Here is a 16484-nt window from a genome sequence, read left to right on the forward strand (position 1 = left end):
TAACCATTAATAAGACATAAGAACATTACCAATGATGTATAAACCCCCCCATCCCACCCCTCATAAGAAAATGACCAGTGAAAAGGAGCATTTTTGTTTGACTTTTTTTTTTATTTTTTATTTTTTATTATTCTCTTGATCATTTTCTCCAACCCAAAGACAATAGTACACAGCATAAGTCTAAAATATCCCATGTAATAGTTTACAGCCTCTCATCTTTAATCATCATAATCATCACATCTTCATCATTATCATCATCATTATTATTATTCATATTTTCAGTCGGACATTCACACCCACCTTGAAGACATGAGACTCTGATTCAGTTCAACATGTCAAACGTGTCTGGAAAAAGTGAATTTCATAAAACTTTTTTTTTCCTCCCCCTCACAAATCAAATATTTATGTTGTTGTATAGACGGGATAAATCTGGGGGTTACATATACAGATTCTCTTTCAAAGGGACAATGGACGCCTTATTTTTTGTTTCACAGGGAAAGGGAAGATGGTGGCAAAAGTCAGATGCTCCTCCAAGTCCTTTCCACACAGAGAATTCACCTGACCAAATATAGAAGTAAAAAACAATTACATCCGAACCAGTGGTGTGCACATTTAACCCCTTCCCACCTCCAAAAAGAAAAATAATAATCAATATTTCGTGCTTTAACCGAACAATTTCCAAATGTACATGTCAGCTACAACCCATCAAGGTGGTGTGGTTGATTTGTTGAATAATTTGAACTTTTCTTGCATTTCAAAAAGAGGATTACGTCAAGAGTAGAAATGACACTATTTACATTGGTTCTCACATGCAGCTCAGAAGCTGAGAATTGAAATCATCACAGCCAAGATCATGTCCTACCAGGTGAGTGTAGTAAGACATACCAACACACTTGCAGACCATCCCACTCACACACATACACACAGAGATATATTTACACACACACACACACACACACGAAAACACACAAGTATACTGGCTGATTAAACAAACAAAAAGCCTCAAAAGCTGCTCACACCTCTGAAAGGCTAATCTTTCCTTTTTTCATGTTCTTTTAAAGGTGCAGTGTCCAAACCACTCATGTTGGGTATTCACCTTCATATGCATCATTTAAAACTCTACGGGCAGGGGCACTGTATCCTTAAAAACAACACCCATCAAATATGATTGACAGGGGGACATACTGACAGAATAGAACCGATAAAACAAAACATTCAAGACATGGTATGAGTACATCAGACATCTTTCCCTTCCCAACAGCCTTCCAACAATAGCTCCCCCTTGTGGAAATTAGCTTGCAGCACAGGTAACATGCAGCCTCAGCTCAGTGTTACATTTTGTCATCATATCTCAAGGACAGGTAAAGCAGCACTGTATTAAGTCAAGGATCACAGGTCCTCTGAAACAAATATACACCCTCAAGACAGTGCACAGTCGAGATAGATAAGCCTCACACTTGCATCTTGATTTTTGAATTGTCTGCCACATGGATTTCAATAAATAGAAAACAAAATATGTTCATCTTAAGAGAGCCTAGAAAAGCCCCCCCTGGCCGGTTTCCTGTAACAGCGCAGTAAAGCCTATTCTCTGCTCTCCATGGTCAGACACCAGACAACACACCTAGTACAAGTCAATCACAAAGGCATGTTTCTCAAGGACCTTAACCAAATCCAAGCAGGGCTGCCTGTGTGTGATGAACAGCACCAGCAACAAAAGAAGTGGTTGAACCGCAGCCAAGAGCGCCTTGTATCTGTATCCCCCTGCTAGTTCAGTAACAACAATGGAGGACTAAACTGCTCACAGCCCGATATAAGACTCAGGATATTCCATCCCCGTCGAACATTACAGGTGTGCCAAGTACTGTCTATATATCCTGACAGCATCACAAGCTTAAAAACCACCAGCAAGGGTAGAAAACTACCTCCCTCAACATTTCAAAGGAACACTGCGCCCATTCTCATGTCTCTGATATCCAATACAATTAACTCGGGGATGTGTGACACCAGATGAATGGGGAAAGATAATCTATAAAAACAAGAGAAACGACACACACCACTGAATGACCTGCAGCCATGAGAGAGTCGCTGGGGCCCAATGAGAATCGCTCTCTACCAAGAACCATGTGCATTGTAGGTAGGTCATCCATCCATTAATTAGCTTCTATGTCTGACAGCATTAATTATATCCAATTACTTTTGCTGGAGAGAACAGAACTATACAGCGCACCAAAGGCCAGGGGGAGGGGTTATTTCCAGGGGGAGGGGTTAGTTCCAGGGCCTTGGCGAGAGGCCGACTCCTCTTGAAGGAGCACATGAAAACAGATCAGGCCTTTGCGGAGGGCCAGGGAAAGGGACACGGTGTCACCTTGGTCACTGTGTGCAGGCTTCTCAGTAGTACAGTCACTCACTCAGACCCAACCAAACCATAAATCAATCCTATCTATTAAGGTTCCAATAGCAGCCTACCCACTCACCCACTACATCAGGAAAAGAAAAGAAAAAGATGATGGCAACCAATCTTGAAGAATATGAAGAAAAATGTAAATAATATGCAGCTCGTTTGCATCTTTTCAAGATCTTTTTTTTTGTCTTGTTTTTACATATATGTATACAATTATAGTCCCTAGCTAATCTGTATAAGTCTTCAAATGGTTTTTATTTCATTTGATCTTTTTTTTTTCTTTTTTTTTCCGTTTCACAATTATATACAATGTACAGGCAGCAGATAATACATCTTTTGCGATGAGTGATGAAACTGGGAAGTCGTTTAGACTATGATGATGTTGACTAAGATCTATTCGGACAATATCATACAGTGTGTGAGTAACTTGGAAGTCTTAGAAAATGGTTGGTATCTAAAAAAAGGGATGGAGAATAGGACAATAGACGAATCTTAACAGCCCTCAATATGTACAGAAAAAGCCTATATAGCATTTAGTCCAAAACAGAAAACAAAGTTAAACTAATAGAATTAAATCATTTTCTCCATATACACATATCATTGCTCAAAAAATATTTCCAAAGCTAAATAGCATCTCTGATTTGGTCACAAAAGTTAGATAGATAGATAGATAGATAGTGTAGCATAGTGAATATCAGTAAGCATATAGTCTGATTGAACACCCGAAGATCTGAACACACACACAGCATCATAGGGCAGCTAGGCTTGTTAGTAATGAGATGTATAAACCGTCTTTCTGACAGAGGCCCCTTTGATTGCAGATCATATAAGATTAAATACAGCTGTCCAACTACTGTCCCGTTGATAGTTAACAGAAAGAGAAAACATTGTGAGGTATTCAGGTTAATGTTTCCGACAGCTTGGTCGGCATTCTGATTTGGAGAAGTATGACAGCCAAATAATTACAAAAAAAAAGAAAAGAAAAAAAAAAGAATCACCAGACAACAATCTACACTCATATCCCCACAAATAATTTCTACTCGAAATGATCGAAACTCAATAGCGTGAAATGTCTCTAAAATAAAAAGGTCACATTCTTCAACTTTCTGCCCCTCTATCCTGCTCCTCTACGGCAGGGTATAACCCATAATAAGCACTCAAAATAAACTGACATATACAAACCCTCCTCATACCCATGAAACCAGTTTAGGGACTTCCTATCTAGTTCTGTCAAAAGGCACATCACTTTGATATCAGGCATTAATGTTTAAGTCAAATTACTGCAGGAAAAAAAATAACATACTACCACAAAAATAGTGCCAACAAGATGGCTGCCTCCCTCCAAAGAGTAAGAGCCACAAACAAAAAGACTGAAGAAAGAAAGCATTCAGTGCATATAACTACATTCAAAATACACTTCATTTACATGTACGTGCATGGTGTCTAGGCTGGCGTTGTCCAGCCAAGTTAAATATAGTCTACGAGGGGCAGGTATTTAAGATGATATAAAGCTGTGAATCTTAAATCAATGTCAGGCTACACTGTATTGATACCCTATGTTTGTTCAGATGCATGAATACTACAATGTTAATGTATTCAATTAAAATATTTCCCTCCTATGATGCATTTCAGACCTACACTGGTATCCATCAAGTTATGTCAATGTCCTCAGTCTGATTGAAGCAATTACTGTTGAATTCCATGAGATGGCTTGAATCAACAGAGACAGAAACTATAAAAAGTGTGGTTTTGGGAAGGGAAACTGTCATAGCACACACTGCCAAACAAAGCATAAACCTCCATCCTACATCTCAAAAAGGTTCCTTTAATAAGATAGGGCTGTACTCTGGCTGACCAAATAACCGACACAACCATGTTTGCTAGCCATGAAAAGCGAAACATAACCTACACTCCAACCTACGAGAGACGCACTCTACCCTGCTAAAAGGCCTAAGAATCAGGTGTGCCTATCCCTACTGTAGCTTGCCTCTAAAGAGAGTGAGATTCAAACTGATTTTAACAGAGAAAACTTCAGCCATGAACTGAAATGAATCAAACACCTCGCTTCTTAAATCACTCATGAGATGGAGGGTCAAAAGAAGTTCACCCAAAGTTTGTGAGTGTTCTGGATCTTTGAAACCTTCTCTGCTGCCAAGGTAAGATGGACGTTTAAGAGCAAGCCCCATACAACTGAAATATAACTTCATTTGCACTGTAACCGAAAAAGCTATGTGGAGCGTAGATCCTGAAATCTTTCATACAGAATGTGTGTTCGAATCATTTTGGTGACGGAACGAGATGAAAAAGGAACTTTCTTGAGGTGGTGAAGAGAGAAGGTGCGTTAAGTTGCATTTCATTCAGAATTGAAAAATAACTTACTATTTTAACCTACCCATGTTAAAAATGAACAAAAAGATTAAAAACATGAATCGAAAGAAAGAAAGAAAAACAAAAAACAGATGGATTAAACAAGTGCTCATAGCCAACAGCTCTTCTCTAGGCTGGCTAGGGGCGGGGCATAAAACAGAGAGTGCATTGTGAGCGTACGTGCATTGAGGGGGGGGGGGGGTGGGGGGGAGAATGAAAATAGTGCTAACTCCAAAGCAGACAGATTGAGGTGAAACCAATCAAGGAAATAGAAGGTGGGTTAGTACAATGGATATGTTCTCAGATATTCTGGTGACGTCGTTGTTGTCCATGTCATCATGGTCTTCATACCATCTTTTTTTTTGTTTTGTTTTTTCTTCGTTTTTTTCTTGTGTGTGTTAGAAGGTTCCGCTGCTTCCCATGCAACCCCAGGGCAGCGGTCTGCAGTGATATCACAGGGGGATCAGTCGGGGTGGGGGGAGGGGACAATCTTTCCCATAGTTCCCTTGGTGGGGGTCTTTAAGAGCAAGAGGGCAGGCAGGCAGGTCATCACTGCCAGGACTGAGGAGGGAAGTTGTTGACCTCGGACAGGTCTTGGACAGGTGAGCCTTTCAGGGTGTACGTCAGCTTCACCCTCATTCGCAGTTGTTGCTGGAATAAATCATGGAGGGATATCATGTTAAATGATAGAAAAACAAAACTGAAGGTTTTCCCTCTCCAATGCCTACAAGAAACGAACCAGCATTCATGTTAAAATGTCTCGTCATTGCCTCCATCGAGAGAGAGGGGGAGGAAATGTTCTTACCTTCTGTGGGTTGAGAACTCTAATGACCTGTGTGACGCTTCCCTGGTTGAGTGCTGGGACTACATTACTGCTTGGGGACAGGAGCTGCAGCTGGAATGTCTGGGAAAGAGAGACAGGAGGCATTAGAATCAGACAGAAAGCATTTCAAAAAGACAGACAGCATTAGTGGATGCTCCGGTCTCGTCTGCTCCAAAAAGCATACCAAAAGTCTGTCCATTATCAAACTCCAAAAAAACAGGCTAATCCCTGCATTGCTACAGCGTTAATACATGGCAACCTTCTGGTCTAATGGTGAGCACTTTTCTGCTTTTTTTAATGTTGCATAACTGTATTTCAATGGGCCTGTCCAGTCATGCCCCCTTCTCCTCACCTTTGGTACTGCAGCCTGGAAAACAAATTCGGTCATGTCTGCCTCAGTGGAGTTGGAGGCGTGGATGGTGATGACTGCTATGTTGGGATTCGGATTGGCCCTCTCAAATGTGAACTCTATTTTCAGGCCATTCTTGTTGTATGCGGTCATTGGAGGAATACCTGAAGACAATATAAATCATTGGTCAGTGCAATTCAGAGAGAAACAAGTGGTTACAAAACATACACACAAATTAGAGCCCATTGCAGTGTGTTTCATAAAGTTGCATGGTGATTCCATAAGGACTAAACAAGGACGTTATACAACCACTGAGTGCTCTGACACACAATGACAGCACTCAAAATGTACCGGGTGGGTGGATTTGGATCATGTGGTTTACAGGGAACACGCTGCTTCAGAAGTGACAGAGGGGAATCCATGGATGATGGAGCTAGACCTCACCTGCTGCTGCAATATCATTAAACAGGGGCTGTGAGGTGAGGCCATCCAGGAGGAAGGGGGGCTGGGAGGCGGGTACAGACGGGGCAGGAACAGGGGCAGGACCTAGGGAGGGGAGACCAACACAGGGGTTCCCAACAGGGTACAGGGAACCACACACACACACAGACATCAAAACACACTGACATTACAAACTACAACTGGTGATATTCAACAAGACAGGTTGATCTGTGATTTATGGCTCAAGCAGGACATGGAGTGACTGATCAGTTTCTATATGAAGGACATTATGAGAAGGTGAAGGAGACAGGGGGATAGGGAAGAGGCAGTGATGAGAGGGTTAGGGCTAGGTAGCCAACATCATGGCTCCTGACCAAGGGCCACTGTAGTCCAGCAGTGCTTTGGGCTGTAGAGACACCAAGGGGGACAGAGAGTTACAGAGACGGGACCTACCAGACAGTGATAGATCCCCCAGCAGGTCCAGGAGCTCTCCCCCAGCCGAGGCAGGCTTGGTGGGCAGGGTGGTCTGGATCACAGGCACCACATCATTACCTCCCAGCAGGTCTAACAAATCATTAGCCTGGAGGATGACAGATGGACACAAAACTCAAAAACCATAAAAACACAGACTGAGGCTGTAGCTAATAGCGTGGGGATTTGAACTAAACAATGGCTCTGAATAACAGCAGTAGGAGAACAATACCACTGCAGGGTTCTTCATTTTATCTCTCATTTGCCTCCATCATTATTTCCATTTTCAATGATTTTTCATGATCAACTTAATATTCCATCAGAGGAAGTAAAATGTAGTAGAACGTAAAATGAAAGCCCAGTACAGCCATTCATTTTCCTACCAGCAGGGGTCCTTGTTTGGCCAAATGAATAGCAATCAAAGCTCAAAAGGTAAAAGGGTGTGTGTGTTTGAGTGAATGAGTATATGTGTTTAACAGTTTAATTGCTCATCCACTGATTTAGGTATAACCTTTCCATGAAGACCTTCTGGCAGTGGTAAGTATGGAGTGATGTGACCTGGCCCTCACCTGGTTGGTTGGCTGGGTGATGGGCGGGAGGTGTTTTGTCTCCGGCACGGAGGGTTCTGCCTCCCCATTGGTCTGCACAATCTCTGTAGGGCCATTGGAGGCAGTCTTTTCCATGATGGGCATTCGCTCTAATAAGGCAGGCCTTCAGAGGGGAAGAGAAGGGGAAAAAAAAGAAAAAGGACGTAACGTAAACAAAACTTGTGGTGCGTGATTCGCAGAGTGTCGGCGATTAGAGGCACGCCCCTCTCACCTCATGTGATCGTATTTCTTGAAAAGTGCATTGTACTCCACAGCTCTCTGTTGCAGCTCCACGTCAATGCTGCTTCCATACACCGACACCACCTTCTTGATTCGGCTGCAGATTTTTTTCCAAAGAAACAACAACAACAACGTTACAAGTCAAGTTAGCATCTCCCCACCCCAAAATAATGAGATGAATGCGTCACATTCAGACTGTATTGGTGGTCTTACTTGACACTGCTGAAGCGAGTGGACAGCTTCATGATGGCAGTGAGGGAGTAACCTCGGGTTACAGCGGTGGACAGGTTGGACACGAGGAGACCTTCCAAAACATCCAGCACCTCATCCTCTGTGACCTGCAACAAAGGGAGCAGGAGAATACGAATCAAGATCTGTGTGTGTGTGTGTGTGTACACGGGCACAGGAAGAGGGTAATCTCATTGGTAACAGCTGGGGTGTTTACCTGGATGGGCTCCTCCTCTTCACACTGTCCAGACACCAGCAGGTCTCCATACTCTCCTATGCACCAGGACGACACCTGGACCAGAGGTTGCTATAGGAGACGACAGACAGAGACAGACGGACAGACAGACAGACAGACACTTTAGATGGCTTAGATTCACTGTGACCCTTCTTTTAAATGACCTCCAGTTTATGTGTGGATGTCTTTTCACACTCGGTGCAGATTAAGACGTCATATGTGTCAATGAACAGAGAGCGCTCTGACCTGTGAGATGTCATCCAGCAGGGCTTTGTAGAGTCTCTGCACGGTGTAGGCGTGCATCTCCACGCTGTTGGTGATGAGCTGGATGAGGTTGGGGACAGAGTCGTCTCGCACGTAGCTCCCCGCCTGGAGGACCGACAGCACGATCAAAACAAATACTCAGCAGAATACGTCAGCAACACAATAAAAACTGTACTCTAGACCTGCAGTAAATAACTGATAGTGATAACTGATAGTGAAGCTGTTGTCAGAGTAGTTGAGATCATCATTTTTAGTATACAGTCGATGGATCACTCAAAGGATCATCCCTCAACAGCTGAGCACCAACATGTATCTGCTATTCTGTATTGAGACAACCAAACATGTATAGCACACACAGACCAGGACAGTGACTGGAGAGGTGTTTATGTGGTGAAACTTTACATACCGTTGTCAGAACTCTCATGATGGTGTCTATGTGCCATCTTTTTGAAGGTGCATACCTGCGAGACAGAAGATCAATCAGTGAACTGCATTACTCTCAGACGACCGCGCAACTAACCATGAAACCAAAGGCTGTTCCACTGACACTGAACATCCCCATAACTGTCAACGAGCTGACGGAGGGTTTACGCCGTCACCAAACGTTGTGGCATCAACAAGGCCAAGACCTGACGATGGATCACTCATTTTCTCATCATTCAGCTATTTAATAAGTAAGCCATTCACAGTCCCGAGGTAGTGGAAACAAAGGTTAAAATGTTTTGCCACTGGCATTGTAAACGCCACTGGCATTGTAAACTGTAATCTATTCTCTGAGCCTAAGACTTGTCATGGTAAACAGTGGCATTCAGTCAGAATCCATTTTAGTAACCCTGATGCAGTTATGCAAAGTCTCTAATCACCACGACAACTAACCAACTAAGCAAAATGAGAACAAATGACCTAAATGCAGGATAAGACAACAGAGAGTTGCCATATTTGATTGCAAATGATATGCCATGATAACACTTGGCAAGGGCAATCCCACATTTCTGAGTGTCATCTCCGCAGTGCAGTGTCTCTTGGCCTCTGATTGGACCACACCCCCTTGAGCCTGAGCCTTACTTCTCTGCAGCCAAGAAGACTCCGGACGCGCAGTCCGCTTTGAATTCTGGGTCACAGGAGTCCAGGAAGTAGAGCAGCTCCTTCATCATGCCTCGGATGTTGTTGCCATTCACCAGGGCGAAGCTCAGCTCCATGGCACGCCTGTGAAGGGACAGGGGAAGACCCCAACGCAGTTAGAAACATTTATTTAATTTCACACGGATAGTCCCCCGAAGCAACAAATGCCACGGTTTTCCAGGGAGTCCTGGGATTGAGGGAAAAAAACAGCGGTCATCTCCCCACCATCTGACCATCTGATTGTGCGAGGCAGCCATTTATGTCAAGTAAACGGTCTTGCTCTTCTTCTCTGTGTGACTCACCTCTTGATGGACACATCCAGGTCTTTCAGACAGTCCACGATGGTGCTCCGATGCCTCTGCACTGCATTGTGGTCCGTCTGTACCGTCTTCAGTAGGGATGTCAGAGCCACATATCTTGACGAGAACAAAGACAGAAAACAATGATAGTCATATTACGCATTTTGTCCACTACACTCTCGAGGGACTTCCCATAACACCTTTCACTTAGTTCTTCGTGTGTGACTTACCGAATGTTCTTGTCGTTGTTGAGAAGGAAGCGCCCCAGTATGTTAATGGCCAACACCTGCAGAGAAAAGGAAATTAAATTCACAGATAGATAATATCCAATAGCTTCATGATATAAAGGTGTTTCTTCTCTGGGCTGATGGAAGATAACAAATGATAACAAAACTAAATTAAAAACGTCAACTCACCCTCAATCCACTTTCTGATTTGATGTCCATTATGGTCAGTACTGTCTCGTAAAGGATTGCATTGCCTACATTTTTACTAGTTTCTGTGTTGGTTGCAACCTACAACAATGAGAAGAACCAATTAGTCTGCTTATCAGACACAAACCTGGACATCAACGACCCAAATACAACCACCTGATTTCTCACCTGTGCTAGAATGTCATTCATCGCCTCACTCGAGTCATCGTCACTCCTTCCCAGAATCCGCAGTAGTCTCAATATCCGCACCTAAAACGTAAATGAAGAGGCATGAGTGCCTGACCCAGTCCAGTCGATGAGGTCATACAGAGGCGAAAGGTCTTACCTGTAGGAAGGGGTCACTGATGCCAGACACGTCGTGCTCAGGAGAGTACCCCGACATGATCAGGTTCTTCAGGATTCTCACCAGCTGTGGAACCAGCTACAAAAAAGCAACGAGAGGAGGGGAGGGCGGTCAACAAGGTTCTACACACTTCTTTGTGTATGAGGAATCTTTGTGCCATGTCATTGAAATATCCTGAATACACTTGAAGTGACTAATAACAGCTTGCAGAGTAGGCGGTTAATACCTTTATGTTCTCTTTATCATCAATGCACTTCACATTTTTGGGTTATGGTAAATCAAGACATACGTTGATTGTATGAAAACATTTGGTTAGGATGTTCGGTTTTTTTAAAAGCTAATCGAACAGGAATGTCACATTCAATCACATCTGGATAAAATAGTACCTTATCAGTCATGAATGTTAGCCAAGGGTCTCCACAGAACATCTGATCTAAATGTGCATGTATTTCGGCATCTATTGCCCATAACCCCTCTACTAACAGATCATCTGTACCTAGTGGCAACACCTTGGGTGGTCAATTGAAAACACACCCACCACGTTGTTTTCAACAAACAGTGATCAAATGAGTTATTACATATTAGTTTTATGATGACACCTGGACAACAGTGAGAGATGAATCTAAGAAATACCAAATAAAATAAAATAAAAATCCTGTCATGATATCGTCATGAACACTGACATATATATATGACCACTGTAAAATTCAAAAGAAATGAACAGGAAAAACACGTAACGTAAAAGGTAACATTACCGAACAAATAGATTTGATTCCATCTACATGTACGAGTGTCATGATCATGTGAAGTGATTACTAGTTACAGCATGCACCAGCTATGAAACCAGAATGTACTCTTACCTTCTCATTCTAACACAATGCAGGAATTGTAACAAAGACAAATGACAGAAAAAATATGAGGAAGATGTTAGGGGGGAAGACTGGAAAAGATTCACTTTCAGAGAGAGTTCAAAATAATGTATCGATCATGAACATGAGAGGGGTGGGGAGTGCTGGCACAAAGTTGTTACAGCTAAGGAGAGGGGTAGAGATAGAGGGAGAGGGGTAGAGATAGAGGGAGAGGGGTACAGTACAGGTAGAGATAGAGGGAGAGGGGTAGAGATAGAGGGAGAGGGGTACAGTACAGGTAGAGATAGAGGGAGAGGGGTAGAGATAGAGGGAGAGGGGTACAGTACAGGTAGAGATAGAGGGAGAGGGGTAGAGATAGAGGGAGAGGGGTACAGTACAGGTAGAGATAGAGGGAGAGGGGTAGAGATAGAGGGAGAGAGGTACAGTACAGGTAGAGATAGAGGGAGAGGGGTACAGTACCGGTAGAGATAGAAGTAGAGGGATAGAGTACCGGTAGAGATAGAGGGAGAAGGGGGTACAGTACCAGTAGAGATAGAGGTACAGTACCGGTAGAGATAGAGGTACAGTACCAGTAGAGATAGAGGGAGAGGGGGGTACAGTACCAGTAGAGATGGAGGGAGAGGGGTACAGTACCAGTAGAGATGGAGGGAGAGGGGTACAGTACCAGTAGAGATGGAGGGAGAGGGGTACAGTACCAGTAGAGATGGAGGGAGAGAGGTACAGTACCAGTAGAGATAGAGGGAGAGGGGGGTACAGTACCAGTAGAGATAGAGGGAGAGGGGGGTACAGTACCAGTAGAGATAGAGGGAGAGGGGGGTACAGTACCAGTAGAGATAGAGGGAGAGGGGGGGTACAGTACCGATAGAGATAGAGAGGTACAGGACCGGTACAGATAGAGGGAGAGAGGCAGGGGGAGGAGATAACACACACTTTGAATGTAGAGCAAACCTTACGGGAAAATGCAATCCAAGGTTTCAAAAGTAAAATATGTTTGAAGTACATTTTAATAGTCATACTGAAAGGAAAATGTGTACGCAGAGAGAAAATGAAATGTGGAGTGAGCATAAGACGAATGCTTAATTAACTCCCGAAGGATTTGCTGACGTACTACCCAGAAACACTTCATAATTGTGACTTTCGGTAATTATGTAATAGCTATCCTTACCTTTCGGAAGTGTGAGAGCATGTCAGGACTTCTTTCACACATTTCGGTGAGGAGAACTACAGATGTGTGGAGAACACCTTGAGGAAAGAAAGCAAACACGTTGACAGTTGAGCTGTATGGATTTAAACAAGGTCTATGAAGAAAACAAACAGATGTCTGGCAAGATATGCACGTACTTCCATGTAATTTCCCTGTGACTCAATGTACAAGTATTTGCAATGACAACAGCTACTAACAGCTACTTTGCTGGTGGAGTTGAGGGCGATTCAACAAGATAAACATCTACAATCTCACTCTCAGAATGCCTGTTTAACTGTCATTGGACTCCATTTTGGCAACACATGAATGGCTCTGATAACAAGCTGCTAGCCAAAGGTGCACGATCAGCTTACACAACCCCCCCCCCCTCCAAATCCTAACCCTGACCATTCGGGGGTCGAGGACACAAAACTGACCTTCGATCACTGTCTAGGGGCAGCTTGACAACAAACAAAACTATCATACTCCCAACATCTGTTGTGTATTCTACTTCTAAACCTCCTAACTGATAGACGTCCCTGCAGAGCAGTGATCATTTCTGCAGGCTAAGACTGTACCTGTGCAAAACACGAGGTGCAACTGTTACATCCCAAACGCCAGGAACCTGATGTGACACTGTGCACTCCTTTCCCTTTTTTATGCTGCCAAAACATCACCCGTTGTCTTTGACACATCTGCCTACTGTGAGGGCACAGTCATTAATCTAACTCTCCTCTACAAAAGGACACAAAACACTCTGCAGACCAAATTCTCCTCTGTAGAGGACTAGTTAAACTTCATTTCATCGTTGACTCTCTCTGTCCAGCAGCAGGACACAGTCGCCCCTAGCCAGCTCCTGTTGTCTCACCGTGGTTCTTCTCGCTCAGCAGGTTTTTCGTGGCTGGGAGGAACATTTCCATCAGTTCCGGCACCTTCCTGATGACATGAACTGCACACAAAGCTGCCTGTGGTGGACGACATTCAAATGCTATATATCCAAATGCTCAAAGGAGACACAATGGCCTTACATCCACCAACAACTTTTTGTAATCTGTAGACATAATGTAGAGAGTGAATTAGGACTTGTGAGTCTGGCCTACTGTACCTTTTTCCTCAGGTAGGAGTTGGATGTTTTAAGCAGCTTCTCGACCTCTCCAGCCAGGTCACGACACATCTCTGAGGAGCCCATGCAGCCCAGGGTGCACAAGGCCAGGCCCTGGACGTACTGTGTGCTGTGATTCAGATCACTGGGGCAGGAGAGAAGGGAGAGGGGCATGAGCATGGAGGCACAGATGAGTGTCGATAATACACAGAGGGAAAAAAAAAGCATTGTAGTCGGAAAATGATGTGCGGAAGAGGGGAATGTGGGATACATAGGAGGGTGAGGGAGAAAGGAACAAGGAAGGATATGACACGGGAAGAAGGAGGGGGCGGGGAGAAATGTGATTGCGAGCAAGAGATGGTGATAAAGATGCAACAGCTGGTCAGGCAGGTTTCGGGGGCTGTGCCTATATCAAACATCATCAACGCACACTGGGGAGCACCACTCACGAAGAACATTTTTGGCAGTAACAGAAATCTGGCACTCTGGCACATCTCTCCCTCCTACTCCACACCTTTTATCTTCCCTCCCTCCTTCCTTCCTTCCCTCCCTCTCTCCCACATTACAAACAAGCAGATGTTCCTGACAGGAGAGCATGTAGAGCGCCAACGGTGGTCTCTAGTCTCCCTTACTTCTTGATGCAGTTTGTCATTAGTAGATGGACGTCCTGCCTCTCGTCCAACAGCAACATGGCTCCCAGGTACCCTATCCGCTTGTCGGTGAACTTCTGGGACGCAATCAACTTTAGGCACTCCAGCTGGAATACAAGACCCATTCGGTCACAAAACGTCCCTCTTCAGAGCGACAGAATATTTGCAGCACTTTATCAAAGCCAGTCACAACTATACGCTCACAGAACAGATGGCGGTGAGAATATTAATTAGAACCTTATGTTTTAGAGACTTACCTGCCCGAAGTGTGCTGGGTAGCCCAGCATGTGCATATAGAGTAGTTTAGCCACATTTCTACAGCGGTAAGTGTTGTCTTCCTCTCTGAAGGACGAGCGGATGGCAGCGCACTCTTTCTGGATCATCTCTCGCTCCTCGGCCTGGGTCCGGGCTGTCCGGATGGTCCGGATCAGCTCCCGCAGTCTGATCGGAGCTGGCATCCTCTGGAAAACATGGAGAAAAGAAGCATGTTGGCACAGGTGACCTTGGTGAGGGCACTGACTGGGCGAGAGCCAACAGCTGTACTCTTTTTTTTTTTAAACAAGTGCCCTATACCGCAAAGTCATATTCAAATCTGAGAGAGGTGGCTAGATGAAAGTAGGTAAAAGCATATAAGAAGTATGACAGCTGAGGGACTATTCTGTTCCACATAGACAAACATTTGTGTTGCTTATGTTGTTACTGTAAAAGGAAATGTTCAAACAAACAGGGAAAACACATTAACAACAATTAGTGAAAAATGCCTGAGGAGGGACCACAGTCTGTCTGTTGTACGGTCTAAAGTAAACAGTGCATATTACGAGTGCTTTCAGGATCAGGTATTCCTGTTTCGGTAGGAGACTTCAAACACCAGTCAAGATGCCATAACCTCATTAGAAATATAATAAGATTATATAAAAAGGGAGAAATGTATTGGCATAATAATTCCTATTATAAGCCATGTTCCTTCTAGGCCTACTCCAGCAATGGATTTTTTCATATCTGATGAAAAATATTTGAACTGCAAATTAGAGTGGAGATTTTTCTACAGTAAAGCATGACATGATGAGTGAAAGGAGAATGACAGGTGAATGACAGGTGAAATTCCATTCCTTTGCTCAGAAGCTTCTGAAGAGAGCACTTAGGTTTCGAAACAGTGGAGTGTGTTTAAATATTCAATAGGGTGCCCATGCATGTAGGTGAGATTACATTCTCTCTCGTATTAACATGCAGCGAGAACAGAAGGAATCGGCTAATATCAGCTCAGCACCCCATTTCTAAACCATCAGGTAGGCCTACAACCTAGACCAGACAAACAGTTCACAGTGGTTTGGGTCTCTTTGCTGTTGTTAGTACTTTTACCCTCCAGAGAGCTGCACCAGGAGACGATGTGGCTATGCAGAACTGAATGAGAGTGGTGAACAGACAGTACATAGTCTAATTACACATGGTAACTGAGACCTGTCTGACTCAGAGGTAGTTGTGAGAAGTGATTTATGTTTGCACATGAATCAGCAACAAGATAATGTACAGAACACAAACCACTGTGCTTCCTACTTTACAAATAGACTTCCTGTTTGCCATTCACCACCAGTTCAGTGGTGGTTCAGAACTCATGGGTCCCTGGGGGCTGCAAGGTACAGCAGGGCTGCTTGTCCTTCAGCGTTTACTTTTGACAAACTAACGCTCCTCACTACTAGATTGTTCTGGAACACGCCAGTAACTCCTTGTCAGCAACACTCTGAACCTGAAGTAGTCAGCTACTGTACATGTTGGATCAGCACAATGGTTTCCTCTTGTCTACCTGAAGCCCAATTCAGAGGTTCAAACACACCACAGGTAAATGAGACCTTGATGGTTGGAACCCTGCAGGAATTCTGTGGGCAAATGGTGCGTGAGGACTGAGCTGGATCAGAACATCATTCATCTTCATAGTCTCCGCTTATGAGTGAGAATGAGCCCAGGGATGGTGCAGGAGCAGTCCACCGCCCTAAACACAGCACACCACTTGGCAGAGAGCAGATGCAGGGAGACAAAATGTCTCAGTAGGGTTTAACCTTCACGATTCAGTAAAAGAAC

General features: G+C 44.0%; 1 protein-coding gene across 2 annotated transcripts in view; it reads right to left on the reverse strand.

Moving 5' to 3' along the window:
- ap1g1 (adaptor related protein complex 1 subunit gamma 1) overlaps positions 1–16484 on the reverse strand; it is a 142045-nt gene that overhangs the window by 120499 nt on the left and 5062 nt on the right. The window contains exons 2-23 of one of the 2 annotated variants that reach the window (XR_014554777.1): positions 14666–14869; positions 14391–14515; positions 13762–13903; positions 13525–13621; positions 12639–12715; positions 10587–10682; positions 10430–10510; positions 10244–10342; positions 10058–10113; positions 9831–9944; positions 9472–9612; positions 8813–8867; positions 8389–8511; positions 8125–8214; positions 7893–8017; positions 7672–7776; positions 7422–7563; positions 6835–6961; positions 6385–6486; positions 5944–6104; positions 5574–5672; positions 4269–5419 (exon numbers count right to left, since the gene is read on the reverse strand). Coding sequence is in view for 1 of the 2 variants with exons in the window: in XM_083691098.1 (XP_083547224.1) it covers positions 5318–5419; positions 5574–5672; positions 5944–6104; positions 6385–6486; positions 6835–6961; positions 7422–7563; positions 7672–7776; positions 7893–8017; positions 8125–8214; positions 8389–8511; positions 8813–8867; positions 9472–9612; positions 9831–9944; positions 10058–10113; positions 10244–10342; positions 10430–10510; positions 10587–10682; positions 12639–12715; positions 13525–13621; positions 13762–13903; positions 14391–14515; positions 14666–14866 (2460 nt within the window). In the remaining variant the exon portion in view is untranslated. Of the gene's footprint in view, positions 1–585; positions 5420–5573; positions 5673–5943; positions 6105–6384; positions 6487–6834; positions 6962–7421; positions 7564–7671; positions 7777–7892; positions 8018–8124; positions 8215–8388; positions 8512–8812; positions 8868–9471; positions 9613–9830; positions 9945–10057; positions 10114–10243; positions 10343–10429; positions 10511–10586; positions 10683–12638; positions 12716–13524; positions 13622–13761; positions 13904–14390; positions 14516–14665; positions 14870–16484 lie in introns of those variants that run through there. The other variant, XM_083691098.1, reaches the window with a different exon arrangement.

Source organism: Argentina silus (assembly GCF_951799395.1).
Source record: "Argentina silus genome assembly, chromosome: 19".
NCBI classification, from domain to species: Eukaryota; Metazoa; Chordata; class Actinopteri; order Argentiniformes; family Argentinidae; genus Argentina; species Argentina silus.